General features: G+C 48.4%; 2 protein-coding genes across 6 annotated transcripts in view; one reads left to right on the top strand and one right to left on the bottom strand.

The window, feature by feature from the left end:
* Positions 1-9212, bottom strand: part of ACKR3 (atypical chemokine receptor 3) — a 43813-nt gene extending 34601 nt beyond the window's left edge. Inside the window, exons 1-2 of one of the 3 annotated variants that reach the window (XM_053982498.1) lie at positions 8658-9212; positions 8291-8335 (exon numbers count right to left, since the gene is read on the bottom strand). The gene's annotated coding sequence lies outside the window, so the exon portion shown is untranslated. Of the gene's footprint in view, positions 1-6910; positions 7041-8290; positions 8518-8657 lie in introns of those variants that run through there. The other 2 variants (XM_053982496.1, XM_053982497.1) reach the window with 2 other exon arrangements.
* A 299-nt stretch (positions 9213-9511) lies between these two features.
* IQCA1 (IQ motif containing with AAA domain 1) overlaps positions 9512-22664 on the top strand; it is a 102813-nt gene continuing 89660 nt past the window's right edge. For 2 of the 3 annotated variants that reach the window (XM_053982494.1, XM_053982492.1), the window contains exons 1-2: positions 9726-9905; positions 20422-20746. In XM_053982494.1, coding sequence (XP_053838469.1) covers positions 9895-9905; positions 20422-20746 — 336 coding nt within the window. In that variant the 5' untranslated portion in view covers positions 9726-9894. The other variant, XM_053982493.1, reaches the window with a different exon arrangement.

Raw genomic sequence — 22664 nt, 5'->3', positions numbered from 1 at the left:
AGAGAGAAGTTTGCCTGGGGCAAACATCTCCTAACTGCCATAATTACCGTGAAAGGTCATCAAGGACACCTCCCTGTGCATGCTGGAAAAATTCGTGCGAGCATTTCGCGTGGTCAGCGCAGCTTTTCCAGCGAACGGAGCAGAGCTCTGTCATTGAGCCACACGAGATGACATCAGCAAACAGGCATTCCCCTTGGAAAGAGCTGAGGACATGGAACACCTTCCTTGCTCTCTTGATTTTAAACACAGCCATTAACAAATCTGAAGCAACCAAAAAACGGGGGTAAGAAGCGAAGGCTGCGCACGCATTGGCAGCAGTGAGGACAGAAGAGCTCAGTCTGCAAATATAATTGGATTTAAGAGCCAAACTTCTCCCGGGAGCTGGCTGCTGGGAGGTTCTCCTGTCCCACCGCCAGTTCCCCGTGTGTCCCATGATCCAGCAGGAGCTGGCTTGTGCCCACGGTGCCTATGGGGTGGCAGCCAGGCCCCGGCACACGGCAGCTCCGCAGCTCCCCTCGCACGCCGACATCCACGCGCGGCTTTAGGGGAGCCTTAACGAAAGGCAGATGCAGAGGGAGGTTTGCAGGAATGTTTATCCTGAGGTGATTCCCTCCCCACATCCCCACCGAGGAAGGAGAGCCAGAGGATGGGCTGCTGAGGAGAGAGGTCCCTCCACGGCTTCATCCCACAGCCAGAGCGGTGTTCCCTCCCCTAGGACACCCCAGGGACACTCCAGGCAAGGAATCCTTCAAACCCTGCCCTCCTGTCTGCACAACATCTGGGACTGGCCACATCTGGCTGCCTGGTTTTACCTGTCTCAGGCAGAATGATCACTTTGGGGCTGGACTGCTTCCTTCAGAGCCCCACATCTCACTTTCAGAGGTGGAGGAGAAAGCCTTTGACCCGTTGCGGGCCTTTGTGAGGACTTGCTGTTGGCATCTGCCTCTCTTGGCAGGATGAGTGTACAGTCATTTAGGCTGGAAGGGATCCTCACAGCCCCATCTGCTCCAAATCCCTGCTCAAAGCAGCAGGAAGCAAACCCAGCACGTCCCCTCTGCTCCTGCAGCCAAAGGCACAGGTGGGGGACACGTGAGGAGCAGAGAAGGATGCAAGAGATCTCAAAACAAGAAAAATCCTGCTCTGAGCACTGTGGAGAACGAATCTCCTGGACGAGAAGAGGCTGCTGAAACACAAATAGTCCTGGCTGAACACCTCAACTCTAACCTCTGGCTCCAGACACAAAAAGCCCTCCCAAAAAGCAGGTTTTAGCCCTCAAGTCCCATCCAAAAAAACACTCTGGCAAAGAACTGACCTTTAGCTGCAAAAACAAGTATCCTTGGTGCTTTTTTCCCTAAACTTTACCCCCTTCTTCCCAGACCTGGTGGCCCTGCTGTGCACCTCACAAAGCAGACCTATCCCAGCAAGGGCCCACCTGCTTCATTTACCCCATGTAACAAACTGGGAAGAGCTGGAACTGCTGCCTCAAAGGTGTCCCACCACCACACACCGGTGTTAAATAAAGAAAATGCTGTAAAGCCACTGTTTGACTGAGCAAATTCACCTGTTTCATACTTTGTGATACAGGAAGCAGCAAAACCTCTTCTCCAACTCAGACCAAACCTTCCCCTGTACTCATTCCCAGTGAGAACCCTGCAGCACTTACGAGTTGTTCCTTCTCTGGCCTTTTTATTTCATTCCATAACACCAAAAGCAGAGCCAGGCCTGGAAATTAAACTGCACCCACTAGTTTCATTCATAAATTTGGCTGCACAACCACCAAGTCAGCTATTGTTGTTATTTCTCACAGTTTACCACTTCCAAGCCAAGGAGCATTGTTTTTATTGCTATTGTGGGAACAAGAGCAGGGAAAAAAATAATCTTATGCTTCCCTTCCCCTCCCAATCAAATATAATAGAGAAAAAACAAAAAAAAACTCAACAGGGCGGATGTTGGATCCTCAAGGATTTTTTTTTTTTGGAGCTATCTACAGGAGCTCAGCCTGGTGCTGCAGGTTTCTGAGTCTGAATTTTTATCAATGGGCTGCACTGGGTCCATTTCAAAAGGCAGCAGGTGTTTGAACAATGAAGCAGAGCTGCCTCTACATCTGGGCCACAAAAGTCATCGCCGTGTTTACAAGAAACAGGATAAGCAAGAAAACATCCTGCCACAGGCACCTAAAAAGCTGCAGCCCCTTGTTATTCTTTTTTTTTTTTTTTTTCTCACACTGGGCTGTTTATTTATAGCACAAGAAGTTAAACCAGGAGGAGGAAAAAAGAAGTGAGAGGTTTCTCACTCATTTCCACGCAGGAGTGACGCACGTGCGACGTGGCAGGCGCTGAGCTTGTATTGTCCCTTCAGCTCTGGGATCTCATTAACCCCTCAGCTCTGGCTGCAATTAATTAATGATCAGGGCACAACCTGCTGGGTTTGCTTCGTTGATGCAACAGTGTCAGTTAAACCTGACTCATTCTGGGACACCCTGGAGGGAAACTGAGTCACCACATACTGGAAATAAAGTCCCAAAAGCCTAAACTCACAGACACTATGGGGGAGGGATGAGGGAAATTCCTCATCCTCAGCACTTAAGGTGGGATCCTGAGGGCCAGCAGAGCAAGAGGCTCTTCCAGAGCTCAGAGAGGACATAGAGGGGCCCCTCTGGAGGAACACCTTCCCTTGGACAGTGCACCTGCAGAACCAAGGGCTGTCACCAAATTTCAGCTGCTGATGGCTTGTGGCCCCCTACAGAATCACTGCATTCTTTCTCATGACATTTTGCTCTGCTTGCTTTCAACTTTTAAGTTTTAAACAAAGCAGGACACATCCAATTTAGTAACAACATCAGGTTTTTAAAATCAAATTCATTCAAATTCAAAAGATGCACCAAAATTAAACCTCTAAAATGTTTCTCACCATCCTTAAGAACAACTCAGGAAGTTCCAAGGTATGTCTGCCTTCCAGACTAACACTTTGTGACTCGAGTCATTCTTATGTCCAGCAAAATTAAGTATTCCCTCACCTCATGTCCTCCCTTTAATAGTTTCACTTCTGGAAGCCTTCAAAACACACTTGTTAGAGCCCCCCCTCAGAAACCTGGGGAAATGAGAGCTGAGCTGCTCAGCCTCTCATGGAGTTTGACTTCCTTGCTTTTGAGCGGAGTCAAAGAGGATTAACTCAACAGGTGTTTTAGTGAAGAGTGGGAGGGAAAACAAAACAAAACACAATGAAACAACTGCCTACGTGCACGAATAGCAGATGAATTCCTCCTCCTTTTCTGAGGAATGAACTGCTAAAGCAGATGGCAAACATCCCCTTCTCCTCCAGCCCTGAGTCACTCTTAGCTCTGGCTTTAAACACTTCAAGTCCCAGAGCTCAAATGCTTCCCCTCAGTCAGGTCTGGAAGGGGATCTTCCTGATGCAGACTTGACCTCTGAAGGGTAGAGCTGCTTCCACTGCCCCTGACTCGTGGTCTTCTGCAGCCTGGTCACGCTCAGAGACACCAGCTGGAGTACAAAGGACTTTCCAGCAGCCTCTGTGCCCTGTGCACGGAGTAGGATGGCTGAAGCCCAGACTACTGCCCTGTAAGTTCATGGTAACACCTCACAGCTCTTTTTTCATGAGCAGGAAGATCATCAAACAGCACAGGAATAAACAGAGACCAGCATCTTCCTCCCCTTTGGGCCATGGAAAGCAAATTACAAGTTGCTGTTCTGATTTCTCACCAACCCGGGGCTCTCCAGCTGGTCCCACCAAAACTCCTGTTGGCCACAGCATGAGACATGGGGGCTTGGGTCAGCTAAAATCCCACTGCAGCTGGAGGGAGCAGACAGCAGCTGAGGCTGCGTAGTGTTTGCATGAGAATTTCTCGAAGCTTTCAGCGATTAATGTGCACACAAGCCAGTGTTAACAGCCAAACTTTGTCATTTTTCCATCAAAACCATGAGAAAAGCACATAAAGCACTTCAGATTGCTGATGGTGAGCCTGTAAAGTGAGGAAGTGGTCAGAGGATCTGTATATCATAGCAGAACTGAAAAGGATCTGTCTCAAAGTGTCATTTCACATACCATACTGAATATATCTTCACAAGAAATGCTACTTATTTCCAATATTTGGGTTGCAGGATGATATAGAAGTGAACTTTGCCCCTATAAGTGCCTAAAGCTTGACAGAGGGTTTGTGTGAATTTATTAAAAACTCCTGAGCTGAAGCCAAACATTCAAGCCAACCAATGTCCTAAAACGTCTGCTTACAAATTACTTGGATAATTGCCAGAAGCCCGAGTCTGGTCCCTTTTTCTGTTTCTTTCTCACCCAAAAAAACATCTGGTGTGTGTTGCCAGTCTGTATTGACTGCTCTCTTGATGCTGTAGGCATCTTTAGGAACAGCATCCTCTATAATTAAATAACTGAGCGCTGACGAAACTGTTGTCAAGACAGAATAAAATCAATCCACTCCCTGTTGTGTCATAATGATACAGAGCTGGCACTATTTGAACCAGCTTCTTTGGAAAGCTTTAATTTTATCAAACAACACTCTTTCAGGAGAGATGATTTGGGGCTTTACTTTTTAACAAAGAGAGAAGTGGAGTGCAGCACACGGCACTTAATATCTGGCTGAGATTTAAAACGCATGCTCCTTATGAAGTGTGACATTTTATCCCTGAAGCCACAGGAACATTTCCCACATTTAAGTGATAGAGGGAAAATTCTTCAAATTAGATTTGAACTTTATACCTTCTAATTCTGCTGCAATCCTCCTCCTCCTCTATGTACCACGCTCGGGCCTGATGAACACGCTGTTATATCAAAGTCTAACAGACCTGAGTGCTGACAAATCCCCTTCACTTAGCCTGGAAGTAAGCAGCAAACCTCCTGGAGATCCAGGAGTCAATGTTAACTACAAAAAATAGCCCGGTCACAAGGCTAAATGAAGTGGTCAGTGCAGCCCAGGTGGCAGAACCACACCTTCTGGGTGTCACCATGAACTGGAAGCCAGCACCTGAGGCCACAAGGCTGAGCCCAGTCCCCAGGGTTTGCAAAGGGCCACCCAAAGCTCCTTCAAACATTTCCATCCAAGCCTAAAGGAAAACCAAACATCCATCTGCAGGGAAGGCATGGTCAGAGGGAGGGAGCACTCCTCTTGCAAAGATGGGCTGGGAGAGCTGGGGGTGTTCACCTGGAGAAGAGAAAGTTCCAGGGAGACCTCAGAGCCCTAAAAAATCTTTGGATCTCCAAGAGATCCAAAGAGGGACTTTGGACAAGGGCCTGGGGCACCAGGACACAGAGGAATGGTTTTAAACTGAAAGAGGGCAGGATTAGGTGGGATAATGGGAAGGAATTTTTCCTGTGAGGGTGCTGAGGCCCTGGCACAGGGTGCCCAGAGAAGCTGGGGCTGCCCCTGGATCCCTGGAAGTGTCCAAGGCCAGGTTGGACGGGGCTTGGAGCAGCCTGGGATAGTGGAAGGTGTCCCTGCCTATGGCAGGGGGTGGGATGGGATAATCTTTGAGCTCCCTTCCAACCCAAACCATTCTGGGATTCTGTGAAGCCCCGAGCAGCAACTCCCCAGGCTTGCCCATCACAAGGTCCTACTTCTCTTTTTCCAGACTTGGAGGTTTTCTGTGCAACTCAGCTGCAACCAGGTCCCCATCTGGGGACAGCTGTCCTGCTGTAGCTGCTGTCCTTCAGGATGAGAGGAACCCACAAGGATCATCAGGTCCAACTCCTGGCCCTTGACACCCCAAAGATCCCACCCTGTGCCCAAGAGCCCCTTCAGAGAAAGCTGCAGACCCCGGTGAGGTCTGACCTCTGTCTCCTCCAGGCTGAACAAGCAAAGTGCCCTCAGCTGCTCCTCGTGTGGCCCCTCCAGACCATTCCCCATATTCTGTCCCTCCTTTGGAGGCTCTCTACCAGCTTTAGACCTTTCTTATCTAAAACTGCCCCCAGCACTGGAGCTGAGGCCACCCCAGCCCAGAGCAGAGCAGAACAATCCCCTCCCTGGCCTGGCTGGCACTGCTGGGGTGATCCCCAGGACAGGGCTGTCCCTCCTGGCTCCAGGGACTGCTCACTCAGATCCAGCTGGCCATCGACCAGGACTTGTAGATCCCTGCTGCTCTGCAGGCTCTCATTCCCCAGTGTGCCTGTGCATCCAGGGCTGCCCCATTCCAGGTGCAGAATCCAGCACTTTGTTAAGTTTCACCCAGCTGGTGACTGCCCAGCCTCACAGAGCACATGCCACACTGCATCCCAGGCTGTCCCACCTGTCCCTGTGGCCACACAGCAAACAGAATGCTGCACTCCCAGGTGGTGGCCCAAAGCCTCAGCTCACCAGGGATGGAGGAGGAAGCCCTGACCCCCAGCTTCTCCCTTTGCATACCTCTGGGCCAGCAACACTCAGGAAAAACCCACTCCACCTCCCGCCCTGTGCCTCGAGGGACAGTCCAGACCTCTGGAAGTGCTTTGAAATACAAGTTGCAAAGGCAGAACATTATTCCCTTATTACGTTGCTTGCTTTCCCTAAGCCCTACTCAGTAACAGACAGGTGCACTAAGCTCTTTGCCAGGGACACACGTTGAGAGGAACAAGACCCTCCAGTTTTATGTTTTACCCCCTTTGTAAGCTCACAGTCACCTCTTAAGCTCGAAATAAAAGATTTTTTTTTTGAAAAATGATGGCACCTAGTTTCCAAGGCAGCAGGACTTTTAAGCCCATGTTTGCAAGAGCCTGAGGAATTAGAGATGCCAAAAGGCACAGGCTGTATAAAACCCATCCCCTGTTCCTGCTGGACAGATCAAATAACACACTTGGAGTTTTTAATGCAACACGAGCTGGATGAGGAAGTGGCCAGTGATGCTGTACAAAAAAATGTACAATGAGTGGGATAACAACTACAAATCCCTTTAATCTCTGGTCTTACCTCGACATCTCAGACTGTTTGGAGCCTGCAGGGATTCTTGGAGACGTATGATTCCAGAATGGAAAGAGGGAGATGCTTCGTGGTGTTCACTAACAATGAGTGGTCTGCTGGACCTCAGCTGCAGGTCAGCCTGCAGTGATCACAGAATCACAGGATCATTTTGGTTGGAAAAGACCTCCAAGATCATCAAGTCCAACCTGTGACCAATCCCCACCTTGTCACCTAACCCCGAGCACTGAGTGCCATGTCCAGGAGATCCTTGGACACCTCCAGGGATGGGGACCCACCACTGCCTGGGCAGCCCCTTCCAAGGCCTGACCACCCTTTCCATGGAGAAATTCCTGCTGATGTCCAACCTAAACCTCCCCTGGCACAGCTTGATCCCATTTCCCTCCATCCTGTCCCTGTTCCCTGGAGCAGAGCCCGACCCCTCTGGCTGTCTCCTCCTGTCAGGAGTTGTGCAGAGCCACAAGGTCCCCCCTGAGCCTCCTTTTCTCCACGCTGACCTGTGGGGACATCACAGCCCAGGCAGACCTGTGTGTCCTCTCACTTCAAATTACTGAAAAGCTCAAGGACTCAACTGGAAACCTGTTGGAAACCAGAACGTCTCCCACTCCCCGCTTTTCCCGTTTATAAATGTCTATTTTCTTAGGCTAAACAGTTACTTACTCTCAGTCATACACATCTCCCATTTCAGCTCAAAAACAGGCTCCTTTCCCATGGAAAAAAAAAGTAAAAATCAACCCTACTCATTTCATAATTAATTTTCTGCATGACTTTTCCCAGCAACACAACTCATTTTTTTCCCCAAGTTCTCTATGAACTGATGAAAATGAAAATCCCCTCAGCCTCCCTGCATGCTCTCATGTACATCACTTCTTTGTAGCTTAATTTCCCATTTTTAAAAGTTTGCTTTCCTCCAACTTTTTTTTTTTGGGGGGAAGGTTGGAGAAGGCAGGTGGGGAAGTGAGCAATGAGTAATATTTCATCATTAATACAGCTTCCAGCACAATAAAGACAACCTCGTGCACTGTGACACCGAGGTGCTAACAGAGGGCAATAAATTCAGATTAATAATTAACACCCACATCATATCAAGCCATCTTGGTGCTCTCATTTCAATTGCTTCAGAAATCATCTTACTTTTTTATTGCAAACACATGCAATAGGTCGATCAGCCCTTAAAACCACACACGCTGATGGAGACAGCACTGCTGGGACTCTGCAGGTAAAGCTTTTGGCTGAAAAAACACAGTTTGGCATCAAAAGTGGCGTACAGATGCCAGCATCAATGGAAATAAAAATGCAAGGTTCCCCTTTGGGTTGCAAAGACTGGAATATTTTAATATTTAAAAAGGAACAAAAATACAAGTTACTTACTGGTTTTGAGACCATCCTGACCTGCACGTGGATGAGGATCAGGCTCTGGAAGGAAGCAGACAGATTTCCCATGTTAAATTTCAGTGTGAAGAACCACTTTGATATTAACATTGAAAATTACAAGCTGATTTTACTGCATTTTCCAACCTCAGCATGAAGAAAATGCAACAAGTTCTCCTAAAAACCCCCCACTGATCCAATACACTTAAAGAAATGATGCAGTGGGCATAGTCATCATATGGCTTGAAAAATAATACCCTTAGATGCTTTCATTATGGTCTTCAAGATTCATGTTTTCAAGCTTTTCCTCCAAAACCAAGGGGGGCTAGAAACTTTATTTCAAAAACTTGATAGCCAAGAGTCTCACCTAATTATGTGAGCTGGAGCTTCAATTGGAAAAAAAAAAAAAGAGAAAAACAAAGAAAAGGAATGTAGGCATAAAGAAATTTGTGGCAAAATAAATACGATCACTGGCAAAACACCCATTGTCCCAAACTTCTTGGTTTTTTCCTTCTCACTGGTTCTGTGTTTGAGTGCATTTTCCCCTCAAAATCTGTGCTGTAATCCTGTCCTCTAAACTGGTTTTTTAAGTGTTAAGGGAATGGAAGACCACTAGAAAGTTGCCTCAATTGGTGCCTGGGGAAAGAAATAAGGAGAAGAAAGAAAGAAAGAAAAAAAAGAGGAAAAATGTGAATGCCACAGGGACAAGCCCTTGGTGGGGGAAGGAAATAATAGGGAGGGGAGAAAGTAAAAAAATAAGGAGGAAAGAGAAAAATACAGGAAAGGGGAAGAAAATGGGGGGAAAGTACAGGGAAGGGGTAGGAACATATAGGAAAGGGGAGCAAAGGGGGAAAAGGGAAATATAGGAAAGGGGAGAGAATGAAAAATACATGAAGGGGGGAAGGAAAATAAAGGGAAAGGTGAAAAGGGAGGAAGTAAGAAAGGGAGAAAAAAGGAAAATAAAGTGAGGCAAAGAAAGGGGGGGGGTGAAGGAAACTAATGGGGGGGTGAAAGTAATAGGGGGCTGGGAATGCAACTCGGGGCAAAAAACAAAACTAAAGCGGTGGACGGTGTGATAGTGACATAGGACAGTTTTAAAGTAAAAAAGGAGAGATTTAGATCAGATACACAGAATAAATTCTTCCCTGTGAGGGTGGTGAGGCCCTGGCACAGGGTGCCCAGAGAAGCTGTGGCTGCCCTGGATCCCTGGCAATGCCCAAGGCCAGGCTGGACGGGGCTTGGGGCAACCTGGGCTAGTGGAATGGACAGGGTGGGACTGGATGAGCTGTGAGCTCCCTTCCAACGCAAAGCACCCTGTGATTCTGCGGGCAATAAAAGGTGGAAAGAAGAAGGCGGAAAGCCTGGAGCAGCCTCGGCTCGGAGGAGAAGCCGCGGGCAGGGCTCGGCCCCCCCGGGCCGTGTCCAAGGTAACGCCGCGGCCGCGGCCGGCTCGGGCCGGGCCCGTGGCGGTGTCGGCCCAGCGCGACTCGGGCTCGGTGCTGCGGGGCTCCAAGGACGTGTCGGTGTCGGTGCCAGCCCAGCGGGATTCGGGCTCGCTGCCCCTCGCCCCGGGTCTCGGTGCCGGTGGGCTCTCGGTGCTCAGCATGTCCCAGGCGTGAGTAGCCCGGGGCGCGGGGCTGAGGGGCGAGAATCCCCTCAGAGGGGCGAGACACAGCCCGGGGGGAGGCGGGCGGCTGCACCCCCACAAAGCCACCGCGTCCTCTCAGGAAAACCAGGCAAATATTAATATTATTCACTCAGAGCCTTTGTGCAAAAGGTTCCTCTCTCTTACAGCCCACGTAGTGTCTTGTTTCCCCCCAGTAATTTTAGCACAGTGCAAAGCTTTACAAGTTCGTTTGCAAAAACCAGACAGCAATGACGGCATTGGATCAAAGTGCCTGCAAGGAGCTGTGCTCATTCCCCCAGAAACATCACTCCAAGCCCAGCAAGTATTATTATTATTATTATTATTATTATTATTATTATTATTATTATTATTATTGCTGCTACAGTGCTGGGAGCTAAATTGCGAGCATCTTCCATAATATTATCCCTCAGTGCTGTTTGCTGCTTCCAGCTCCAGCAGCACAGCCCAATTTGTGGAAGCTCTTTTTCCCAGTTCCAAGCTGGGTATGGCATTCGAGTTCAATGAATAATAATGTATTAGAAAAAAAAAATTTAGAAAACACCTCGGGGTGGTTTTGCTACCTCCTTCTGCTCCTCTCCTTCACGCTCAAACCTGACCATATCCAAACTGCTGTCCCAGCAGGCTGTGAGCAAAGCCTTTCCTGGCACCTGTGCTGGAAATCATTTCATCTTTCCCATGGTCTCCCTCCTCTGGCATCAGTGGTACCAAGCTCAAAGCCCACTGCTTCTTTTGCCCAGTATCCCATTTCCAAACTCACAGGTTTTTTGCCAGGTAAAACTCCCTCAGATTCTAAAACATCCTTCCAAATTCAGAACTAGAGCAGCCCTCCTTGTCACCAACACCTTGGGTTTCATAGAGCTATTAAGGTTGGACAAGACCTGCAAAATCACCAAGTCCAACCTTCAGCCAAAACATATCATTAAATGCCACATCTGCTTCCACGGATGGTGACTCCACTGTTCCCCTGGGCAGCCTGTTTCCAATGCTTAATTACTCTTTTCAGTGAAAAATGTTTTCCTAATAACCAATCTAAACCATCTTGGCTTAACTTGAGGCCATTTCCTCCTATCCTAGTGCTTGTTGCCTGGGAAAAGAGGCTGAGCCCCAGCTGACCACAACCCCCTTTCAGGCAGCTGCAGAGAGCAGTAAGGTTTCTCCTGAGATTGTTTTCTCCAGCCTTCTTTTCTCCTCTCCTGCCTCCACACACTGGCAGCCCCAGCCAGATACCAGTGAAAACTCCACTCCTTTCCAGCCAGGCAGCTCCTTGATTCAGGAGAGGAAGGTGAGAGGAATAAAGAACATCCCCAAGGGCAGGGCAGAGACTGTCTGGGGGCTGTGGCCAAGGACAGACCCAGCTCAGCCTCCAGTTGGAGGAAAGCTTGGTTAGATCCCTGGTGGATCCAATGCAGGGCTTGTATAAATCATGCCTAACACTCCCATGGAATCAGTTCAGTGAAGTTCACAAGGTAGTGGAGCGTTATCTGAATTGTGCTCTTTAAAAGGAAAAAAAAAAGAGATAAAGGAAGAAAGAAAAAAAACCCACGAAAGTAGTGTTTGACCTCTTCTTCAGAGTTATCTCAGAATCTGTCATTTCTACCCAGTCTCTGAATCATGGCTGCTGTTATTTCAGTCAGATTAACTCCAAAGGAGTTAAGCTGAGCATAACTGGAAAAACACTTGTGCTTCAACTGGTTTGGCTCAGTTTAGTTTTAACAGAGACAGGGCTTTTTTGCATTTCCTATGGCATTGCCAGCACTGAACAGCAAATCCATATAAACACACGCCCACACCACAAAACGAAACCACACATGCACTCCTGTTTCTGAGCAAGGTGCTGCTGAGGGACTCCAGTTTGGTGTTGAAGCTCCTTGGCTCAGGTTGCTGTAATGACATTGTAGCTGTGCACAGCACAGGATTTACAGCTGGGCTAATCCAGCCCTTCCTAAACACGAGCCAGAGTTGAGTCTCAAAGGCTACTGGTGATGTGGCTGGTGGTAGTGAGGTTATGCTGGCTGTGTACCATAAATCAGAGTTGTTTAGGTAGGAAAAGCCTTCTGAGATCATCAGGTCCGAGCCTTAACCCAGCTCTGCCAAGGCCACCACTAACCCAAGTCCCCAGGTGTCACATCCAAATGGCTTTTAAATCCATCCAGGGATGGGCAATCTACCACTTTCTCCTTTCCATGAAGAAATTTTTGCTAAAATCCAGTCTATCCTGTGTCCTCCCTGTAGCTAAACAGGGTTGACAAGAAGGCTGGGGAGGGATGTTTCACACAGGTATGAAGTAACAGGACAAAGGGGAATGGCCTTTAGCAGGAGGGCAGTTAAAGATTGGATATTGAGGGGAAAATCTGCCCTGTGAGGGTGGGCAGGCCCTGGCACAGGGTGCCCAGAGAAACTGTGGCTGCCCCTGAATCCCTGGAAGTGTCCAAGGCCAGGTTGGACAGGGCTTGGAGCAACCTGGGCTAGTGGAAGGTGTCCCTGCCCATAGCAGGGGGTGGGATGGGATGATCTTCAAGCTCCCTTCCAACCCAAACCATTCCATGATTCTGTTTGTTACTTTATAAACCTTCCCTGGTGCAACTTGAGGCCATATCCAAGGTATTTTAAATGTTGTGTGACAAAAACGACTTATAACAGCCTCCCTTACCTGAAGGCAGTGAGACAATAATGAAAGAGGGTTATGAGAAAGAACTTTGGTTCTTCAGAAATAGAAACAGTACACAGCTTTCCTTGAGCTAATCCTTGGGTTCTGAGGCATGTTCACCATCCTCCAGGTGCTGTGATTCTAAGAGGTGTGGGCTAAAGCAGAAGATTTAATTCCACTGCCTCAGGAAGCTCTGTGTCAGGGCAGAGGGGATGCTGCAATGTTCTCTTAGGGTCACTAAGTCCAGCAGCCAGCCAAGAGAGAAGTCAGCATGTCCAGACATGCCTGGGATTTTCTAGGGACAGTCTCAGCCCTCTGGAGGGAGCAGAGCCATTAAGTGTAGGGTGATTAAAAAGTGTTGGGGTATCTCACTTCCCAAAGCACTCAGCCCCAGCATTTGCATGCAGATGTACCTTCTGTTCCAGACACTGGAGATTCATAGAGATGCTGCTGCATTTATGTTTTCCTGCTGTTTTCTCCTCTTTTATGGATTTGTTTACCCTCTCCTTGACCCGGGGGATCCTGACCAGTGATTTCTTACCTTGCCTCTGACAGCCCTAGTCCAGACATGTTCAAAGCCAAGTCTTGGCACGGCTACCACTCCTGCCAGGTTTTAATCAGCTACAAGACATTTGCCACTGCCACCAAGGAGCCTTAAACAATCAAAGCGCTTTAAAATTTAATCTCGTGTCACAAATAGAATTTATATTAATTCACTGGTTAAATATTGATCTAAGACAAGATCCTGAGCATCTCCCTTCCTGCTTCCAACAGAAACAACCAAAGAGCTCTCTGTTTTATATCACATCCTGAAGGCTCAGCTGAAGAAAATTAAGGTTGCAACACCCAAATGTGAAAAAATGTCAACTTCTAATCCCCTCTCCTCTCCCCCCTCACGTTCTGCGGCTGCATTACGATGCAGTTTCTGATGCTGTGATCACATCCTATTCTCTTCCCACGGGGCCCCAGCCTCATTCAGCCATTGGCCCGTTGTTGAATATTTCTTTTTATCCCCTCATTCAGCGTCTGGCCCCAGGCCATATTCTTCAAATTCCAACCAAACGCCACAATTATTAGCTTCCTCCTGGGCATTCCTTGCATGTTCTCTCTCATACATCTCCCAAGCAGTCACAGATTCATCTTTGCCCCTCTTTCCACCCCTGGTGAGCATTAGCACATCATCTTGCTTATGTTAAAGCAGGAAATCAGAGACAGGATCAAATTGATCACAGCTAAGACTCAAAGCTGCAGCTCCCTCCTGTGCCTCCCTTCATCCTTAATGAGCAGGTAGGGATAGATCTTGTGTATTACTCTGTTCAGCATCTCCTCTGGGGAAAAGCATTGTCAGTGGAAATATCCCAGCAGCACTTGTGCTGGAAAACAGGGAAAGAAAAGGCCCCAGTTTTCAAGAAACTGAGTAGATGGTGTCAGCTTTGAGCCTAAAGCCTCCTGCTCCTGGCTGGGGTAGAGCAGCACCCAGACACAGCCCTTTATGCATGGAACTGTAGGCAGCTCGATGGGTAACTGCCCCTCCTGTCCTAAGGAAGAGGGGGGTAAAAAGATTGCATAGGATGGTTAAAGCTGAAATAAACTTTGTTGTCAGAAGCAGCGAAGTGTGTTACAGGAAAATACTGCTTGGAAGGAAAAATTCTGCTTGCAGAGGAGAGGAGGCTGCTGTTCATATAACACAGAATAGTTTGGGGTGGGAAGGGACCTTAAAGCTCATCTCCTTCCATGGGCAGGGACACCTTCCACTAGCCCAGGTTGCTCCCAGCCCTGTCCAGCCTGGCCTTGGACACTTCCAGGGATCCAGGGGCAGCTGCAGCTTCTCTGAGCAACCTGTGCCAGGGCCTCATCACCTCATAGGGAACAATTCCTTCCCAATATCCCATCGAACCCTGCCCTCTGGCAGTGGGAAAGACATTCCCCCTTGTCCTGCACTCCAGGCCCTTGTAGTCTCTCTCAGTCCATCTTGCAGGTTCCCTTCAGGCACTGGAAGGCCACAGTTAGGTCACCCCAAAGCTTCTCTTCTCCAGCATTCCCAATTCCCCCAGCCTTTCCCCATGGAGCTGCCCCATCTCTCTGATCATCCTGGTGCCTCCTCTGGACTCTCTCCAGCAGCTCCAGGTCCTTCCTGTGCTGGGCTGGGGCAGCTCTGCAGGTGGGGTCTCACCTGAGCAGGGCAGAGGGGCAGAATTCCCCCTTTCCTGCTGCCCACACTGTGGGATCAGCCCAGGGCACGGCCCAGGCAGGAGCTGCAGCCTGAGGGACAGGAGGGCAGCCTCTGGAGCATTTGACAGCCCAAAATAGCTTTTCCCACACCTTAATTGCTTTGCAATTTAGGAAAACAGGGGTTTTTGTCAGAAAACTAGAAGAAAACACTTCTTTTTCCTGCCAGCCTTGTGAGTTTGGCTGGAGCAGGTGCTTGAGACCTGCTGTGGTGTTTTGCTGCTGCTGCTGCTCCGTGAAGCTGCTTCCTTGCCTTCCCTGTGGTTTCCCATTACATTTCTGCCACACAAATCTTTTATTCCCCCCTTCACTTTCTGTCATAGTACCCAGGACTGAAATTGGAGATGACAGAAGCACAGAGCTGTTCACATTAACAATGCCAGCAGGCTGTGTGTTTTCTTCTCTTGTCACAACCAAAGCCTACTGAGGTTTATCCTTTATTTTCCCCCAAATGCTTCCAACTCTGTAAAACATCGTGGCTGGAGCAAGCCTGCTTAAAAAGTCATCTGGCAGAGTCACATTCACCACCAGCTGAGAAGTTTGGCATAATTGTGAGACTAATCTTATTTTAGAAGCAAGGCAGGCTTAAACAGGCTCATGAGCCTGAACTGCTCCAGACTGCAGGCTAAAGGCTTTGAAATCAGCAATTAATTCTGACAACATTTCAGTCAATTTGGCTCACAGAATCAGTGCTGAGTTGGAAGGGACCCCCCAGGGCCATCGATCCAACTGCTGGCCCTGCACTGGACATCCCAAGAACCCCACCCTGTGCCTCAGAGCATTGTCTAAACACTTGTTGAACTCAGACAGGTTGTGTCGTAAGGCCACACCGATCTCTGATTCTGCCTGTGCCTCTCCAACACAAAAAATGTTTGCCTGTAATAGGATAAAAGAGAAAAGGGGGAGGGGGGGGCTACTCCTGTAATGTAATCACCACCACCAACACCTGTGAGGGAACAGGTAACTGCTGACCTGAATGAGCCAGCAGTCATCCTAAGCCTGGTGATTTTTAGAAAGAGAGAAGGAAAAATAGCAGCAGCAGCATTAAAAACCCTTTTTCCTCTCAGGGCCTCACTTTCCCCTCCCAGCCTTTGTCTCTTGTTTCTTTATTTTCCAGAGGCTGCAGGGCAGGGTTTCCCTCCCCCGTGTTTGCCCAGGGCTTAGCACAATGCCTGACCTGTCAGGCTCCCGGTGTGGCCAGGGGACCCTGAGCAGTGGCCCCTGCGTGCACTTCTTGTCACCAGCCCTGCAGCTCGGTCCCCTCTGCTGCGTCACAGCTGCCCATGTGTCCAGTGCCAGGCTCCTTGAGCCCTGCTCCACATCCCCTTGGTGTCACAAACCCTGGGCACTTCCTCCAGCCCCCAGCACAGCCCAGCCTCATTTCTGACAAAGAAATACAAGGTGGGTTTGCAGTGGCAGCAGAGGTTCCTTCAGCAGCGTTTTAGCACACACGATTTAGCGCTGGTTTAATCACACAGGAGTTTCCAAATGAGGTGAGGAAAGCTGGAGTCGGAGTCAAATGTTTTCCCTTCCACCTCCTTCCATCCATCAGGATAAACCAGGGAGACCCAGGCAGCACTGCACTACTGCAGCTTTAGCATGGGAAAGCAGGGGATATTCCTGAGGGCAGCCCAGAAAAAACAGGCATCAAAAAAGCCAGGGTTCAGCCCATGCACAAATCCAAACTGTGCCATGTCTTGGAATAACAGGAGTAGTGTTCCCTTTGGCAGTGAGTAAAACACAGAGACGCTCTGGGGGGAAGAAGAAAAGCCACACAAAGGTGACCCCTCTGATGCCAGATTCGTCTCCTGGCTCAGGAGTGGCCTGAGGGACAGTTTGCATGCTCAGCACAAACCCTTCCAAGAAGGGCATGCTTCAGCCTTAAAACCAGTCCAACACCAATAAGCAGGCTCACCTCAGCTGGACTCAAAACCAACAAGCTTTTCCAAGTGTTAGGAGAGATGGGTCGAGCAAATATGCAGAGTTAGAGTGCCCTACAATACTAAAACAAGGCATGTACAATTTGGCAGGATTTTAAACATCTCTTTATAACTTCAGCAGGAGAAAAACCCCCTATGTTGTTAAGCTTCACTCTAAATAAGGAGAGCAGGCTTTATTTGGAGCAATAAAAGTGAGATTTGAACTGGCAAGCAGGCTATGGGCAAAACAAATTCTTAAGCCCATGTTTTAGTCTCTGTTTCTACTTTGTGGGAGTGAAGAGGAAGGACATCAGCGAGGAGTTAAAGCTCTGACCTTCCCTCCAAGCTGTGAGCTGCCAGAAATCACTCTGGGGACTCTGGAGTTCAGTCACTTGATGTGCTTCTTCCTCATCCCATTACAGCATTGCTTGTTTTCCCCATAACACCCCTATTTGGGAGTTGCTATGACAATTTGTAGCATTGCTTACAGTGCTATATGCACAGAGAGATCAAGAGACAGCTTTCTTTCCCAGGATTTTATTTTCTTAAGCCTTGAATAAGAAAGTTAGGCTCATTACCTGCACTAATAGGTGAGTTAGAGGCTCTAATCCAACCTAAATCTGGTGGAATATCCTTGGGCACAGATACAGCCCAGAACAGAACAGAACTGAGCCTATAAGGTGGACCAGTGACAGTAAATAAAAACCCAGTGCATTCAAGGCTACACTGTCCTCCCCCTGCAGCATGTCAAAGCAATTTTGAGGGAGTTCACAACTTAATGCAAAGGGACACTGAGCAAATAGGCAAAAATTCCAAATGGGGACTTAGGGATCACACAGTGTCTGATTCACAGGCAGTGCTCTCCTTTGCTTCTAAGACATATCCTTGAAGTTACTCCTCCTGACTACCCCTGAGCACGTTTGTCTCTAAAGCTGAAGGGCTCCTCTGCTTCACAGCAGCTCTGCCAAGTCCCCCAAAAGGAGCTCTAAGCACCAGGCACAGCTCATCCTTCAGACTAGTCCAGAAGGGTGCTCATTTGGGCACCAGTAAAACCTGGAATAACCATTTTAATCCCATTCTGGGGATGTGTACCCTCTAGTTTTTAATCAGGGTGAAGCAGTGCAACACTCAAATCAGATTTCTGCTTGCCCTGTCCTGTTATCCAGTATCTGATGTCCCCATCCCATACCTACGAAACTTGGGGGTCAGGTCCCCAAGGTATCAGTGACCCTGAACACAGCAGGTACATAGGGCTGTCAGCTACAAATTTATCACATTCACATCCACCTTTTCCTTCAGCACTTCATTTTCCAGTGAGCCCGTCCTTTTGCCCTCATGTACCCGAAACGCCGCTGTTGCAAAAGCCACAATCATCCCATAATATCCATAGTCTTAACATCTGACCCGCAGCAACCGTGCCTGCAATCATCCCAGTGCTTATCTGATAAACTGATGCTTTATGGAAGCAATTATGTCCTATCTGCAGTGCCTCATGGTAACGTCCTCCAAGGGCTGCAGCGCTCCAGCCCCCTCCTCTCCTCCCTCCACGAGCCATTCCCAGTGTAAAAAGAAACTGGATATTAGCTGGCTCAGCAGGAGGAACCACTTGACATTCCTCAGTCAGAGGAGGCAGAGAGGGAGATTATTGTAAATCGGTCGCTTCTCGGCGCGGCGTCTCCGTGCAGTAACCTGCACGGGAAAGGCTCCAGCCCCAGCATCCCCAGGGCTCATAAATCAGCAGGATGGCTGTGGGGACACCCCACAGGGCTGGGCTTCCTCAGAGGTTGACAACCTCTCCACTATCCGTGAGAAATCACACAAAGTACGTACGGCACCGCGCCGTTTCCTCCTGCGCTGGAAAACCCGTGTGCCTCACATCCTTCCGTGTCCTGGCTCCAGCTCGTGCTGGCCTTGCTTGTCCCCATCTTCTCCCCTCGGCCGGTTTATTCTGTTTATCTCCTGCACCTGGGTTAATTGCTGCAATTGACTGATACGGGCGGTGCAATGGGATGTAAATGAAGTAGGAAAAAAAGGGAAGGGGAAAGACCTGGGTGGGCTGCAGAAGCATTAGGAAAAGCAGGGCCAGCTGCATCCTGCAGAAAGCCAGGTCAGCTGAAGAGTATAATACGCCCTTTAAAACGTCAGTGGTGCAAATTCAATAGCAGGGTTTGGGTTTGTTGGTGGTTTTGCTGACTGCAGGGGGGAGTCCCTCAGCCCTGTCACCACCCAGGGTGTGCAGGGCACCCCACGCTCAAGGCACTCAAGGGCTGGAGTTTGTCCTGTCCCACCCCACACGTCCCTCTCACAGCACAAGCCTTGGGTCACTCTGACCTCCAGGACTGGGAATGATAAGATCAGCTCACAGAGCTCCAACATTTATTGTCATGCACAAACAATGCTAACATCTGTCCAGCTTTCTGGGCAGGATAAATAAACCAACACTCCCTCAATGCAAGGTCTGCTCTCAAAGCTCATCTAACAAAGGCAGGGCTTTTTGCTGTTCTCATCCTTCTTTGAGAAGCTCTAGGAACAGCAAATTGGTTCAGCAAGGATGGGTCTAGACTGCACCATTGAGGCCTTCATTCCTAGGATTAAGGAGCAAGTCAGCTGTCCCTGTTTCCATAGCCACTGTTTTCCCCTCAGCAGGACAATGTGAATGAACTGGTTTTCTCCCAACACACCCAAGTCTCAGTGCAGAAGGAATTTCCTTGTTCTGTTCCTAGAGAGGCATTTTCAAAGATGTGGGATTTTTTAACACTTATCACTGCCAAGAGTCTCCATCTGGCAAAGGAGAGCAGGACCTAAAAATGTCTTCACTGCCACAGGTGTCATTAACGCCTTTCCATGACAAACCTGCTGTTTGAGCCCTTCTCTGAATAAAAACCTCGTGGCTCGTTTCTTCCTCCTTTAGGCTCATCCCCCAGGACATTCTGATCTGCTGTTCCCATGAAAAGCCACTGACAGCCAGTCCATGCTCACGTCAAAACTCCACCTATTCCTACCAAAACTACCAAGTGAGCAGCATTACTGCTCCTGGAAATGGAGATGGCCTGAGATGACAGCATCCATGCCACATAATCCCACAGCCACCAGACCAGATGTTTAGCAATTCCTTGGAGTGCAACGGTTGCTACCATAGAAATAAATCAAATTATTTTCCTTCCCTCACATTTGAATTAGGCCTACAGCTTTATTCCAGCATTGGCACTAACCCCACCCTAACCCTGCAGTTAACTCCAAGCAACCATTTCAGAAAGGCAGAACAGCTTTAGAAACATGAATTGGTCCTCATCCCAAAAATGCAGAGCCTCAAATAGTCCTTCCCCTATTAAAAGGAATTGGAGGGAGACACCTTTTCAATTAAACCATCTTCTCAATTAGCACAGCTGAATAAAACTCCTGGCACTGTTGGGGGTTGTAACTTCAAGCAATTGAAGGATGCTTCAAGCCTTTTAGAATAAAGCTGAAAAGCTTTAAACTTTTAAGCTTGTTGTAATAAAACAAACCCAGAAACTTCTGCTAATGGTTTCCAAAACAGTTTGTAGTTAAAAACCTCCTTATAAATGTAATGGCTGACACTTCCAGGCTTGCTTTGTGAGAAATCCACACCCACAGAGCCCTGGCGTCGCCGTGTGCTCACTCCTGCTTTCATGTCAGGTTGACACGAATTTCCCCTCTTTCCAACCAGCACTTACATCAAGATGTGGGCAGACACCCAGAGAGAGCTGGACACCATGCTCCAGAGAGAGAGGGAGGAGTTCCTCCAGCCACAGGAGGACCGTGAGAAAGTGATGAAGATGTTGGCCACTGCCTACGTCCAATACCTGGAAATCTTCCGGAAGCTGGAGGAGGCCCATGACCACCTCATCCACCAGCAGAAGCGGGCGGCGGTTCGGCAGGTGCTGGACGGGGTCATGGGCCGCATCCTGGAGATCAAGAAAGAGATGGTGGCCCTGGAGAACTCCGAGTGTCACTCCATGGATGGCATCCTGATGGAGCTACAGCGTGTCCCGGTAGGGCTACCTCCATTAGGAGCTGATTCATGGGAAAGATGGGCTTTGGCTGTAGGTGTTTTATTTGTAACCCAGTCTGTAGGTGTTTTATTTGCTGCCTCTCTGGGGTCACCAGGAAATTTCCAAATTTTTCACAGCCCACGGATGTGATCTTGCATGCAGAGGGCAGGGAAAGGGTAACACACAGTCTGAGCGTGATCACAAAGGATTTCAGGGTTCTGGGACATTTAGTAAGGGATTCTGGAGCACAAGTTATTTTCTCCTGACACTTCCAGTTGAAAGCAGCGATATTGAAAGGAACAGATGGCTCCCCAGCTGGTGTCACCACCAGAATTTTGAGGGTTTTGACAGTGGAATGGCGTGTGCAGTGCCAGGAGTGCTGGCATCAGATGGCACTCACCTTTCTCAGCAAGGGAGGGCTGTCTTTGCCTGGGAGCAGGGAGGTGGGGCCAGATGACTCTTGGTGGTCCCTTTCAATTTGACCCATTCCATGATTCCATATTACAACATGAATTTGTATTCACAGAATCCCAGAATGGTTTGGGGTAGGAAGGACCTCAAAGCCCATCCAGTGCCACCCCCTGCCATGGTCAGGGACACCTTCCAGTATCCCAGGTTGCTCCAAGCCCCATCCAGCCTGGCCTTTGACACTTCCAGGGATCCAGGAGCACCCACAGCTGCTCTGGGCTGTGCCAGGGCCTCAGCGCCCTCACAGGGAGGAATTCCTTCCCAATATCCCATCTAAACCTACTTTCTGTCAGTAATAACTTCTCAGCTTTGCTGTTAAGTGCCAGGAGCTTGACTGTGCCAGAGTTTAATGTGGGGTGAGATAGCAAATGGGCCACTGATAAGTAAAGTGGAGTCCACTGCAGCCTGCCCTTCATGGCACGGTGAAATCAGCACCGTGAATATGACAATGAGGCCAAGTGTGGAAGCTGTGCTTTAAAAGCCGCAGGAAAAAAATGAGCTGGCAAAGAGGGTTACTTCTCTCGCAGACAGCTCCATCTATTGTCACATTCAGGTACCGCTGCTTTGCTAAAACCAGCTGAAATTCCTGCTTTTTTGTAGCATGGCAGCTCCGAGATAAATCGCCCGGTATCATTATAGCATCACTCTGAGATCTGCATCGTGTTTCTGTTTGCACATCTGCAAATTCAGGAGAGGATTTGCCAGGAATTTCCACCAGCACTTTACCTTCAACATTAATCACTATTTTAAACTATTTTAAACTGTATAAGAGTATAAACTTTATAAGAGTATAAACACATCTCCGGGGAAAACAATCCTTCAAATCATATTTTGAAATCCTTAGCACTGCTGTTTTCATGACTCAGCAGTAAATCCATCTGCAGCAAAAAGTTGGCAAGTCTGAGGAGTCATGCCTGACATCTCCTCAAAAACAAGCATAAATTCAAATTCCTGCACCACACCTTAATTTTAAGAAGGCATAACATACCTACCTACCACAAAAGAAATCAATCACTGAGGAGATTTTCATTTTTTTCAAAGAAAACATTTTCCATGCTAGATAAGAATATAGATTTATGGGGTGTTCTTTTTAATAAAATATTAAAATATTCTTGGTAACAGAACAAAATTACTGGACAAATAATTCCTGTTTCTCAAAACATATGCCCAGAAAGGATATCTCCAGTCACTCCTTTCCCTTTATTACCAATGCTACAATCCTGCAGGATTGAAGGCAGAGGACACAACGTTTTATATCTTATGTGATGATATTGCCTGTTTTGTACTGTGTCACTGCAAGGCCAAGCTTTCCTATTTCTCCAGTTCTGTACCTCGTGTTTTTGTGCAGTTGCCTTCCAGCATCCAGTCACTCCATTTCCTGGGGTAATTGTGAAGGTATTTGGATCCATAAATCCCATGTGGAGCTGGGAGTGGCTAAAAAGCCACAAAT

The sequence above is a fragment of the Vidua macroura genome, chromosome 7, assembly GCF_024509145.1.
Source record: "Vidua macroura isolate BioBank_ID:100142 chromosome 7, ASM2450914v1, whole genome shotgun sequence".
Lineage (NCBI taxonomy): Eukaryota > Metazoa > Chordata > Aves > Passeriformes > Viduidae > Vidua > Vidua macroura.
Note: the sequence above shows the minus strand (reverse complement) of the source record. Positions and strands in the feature narration are given on the sequence as shown.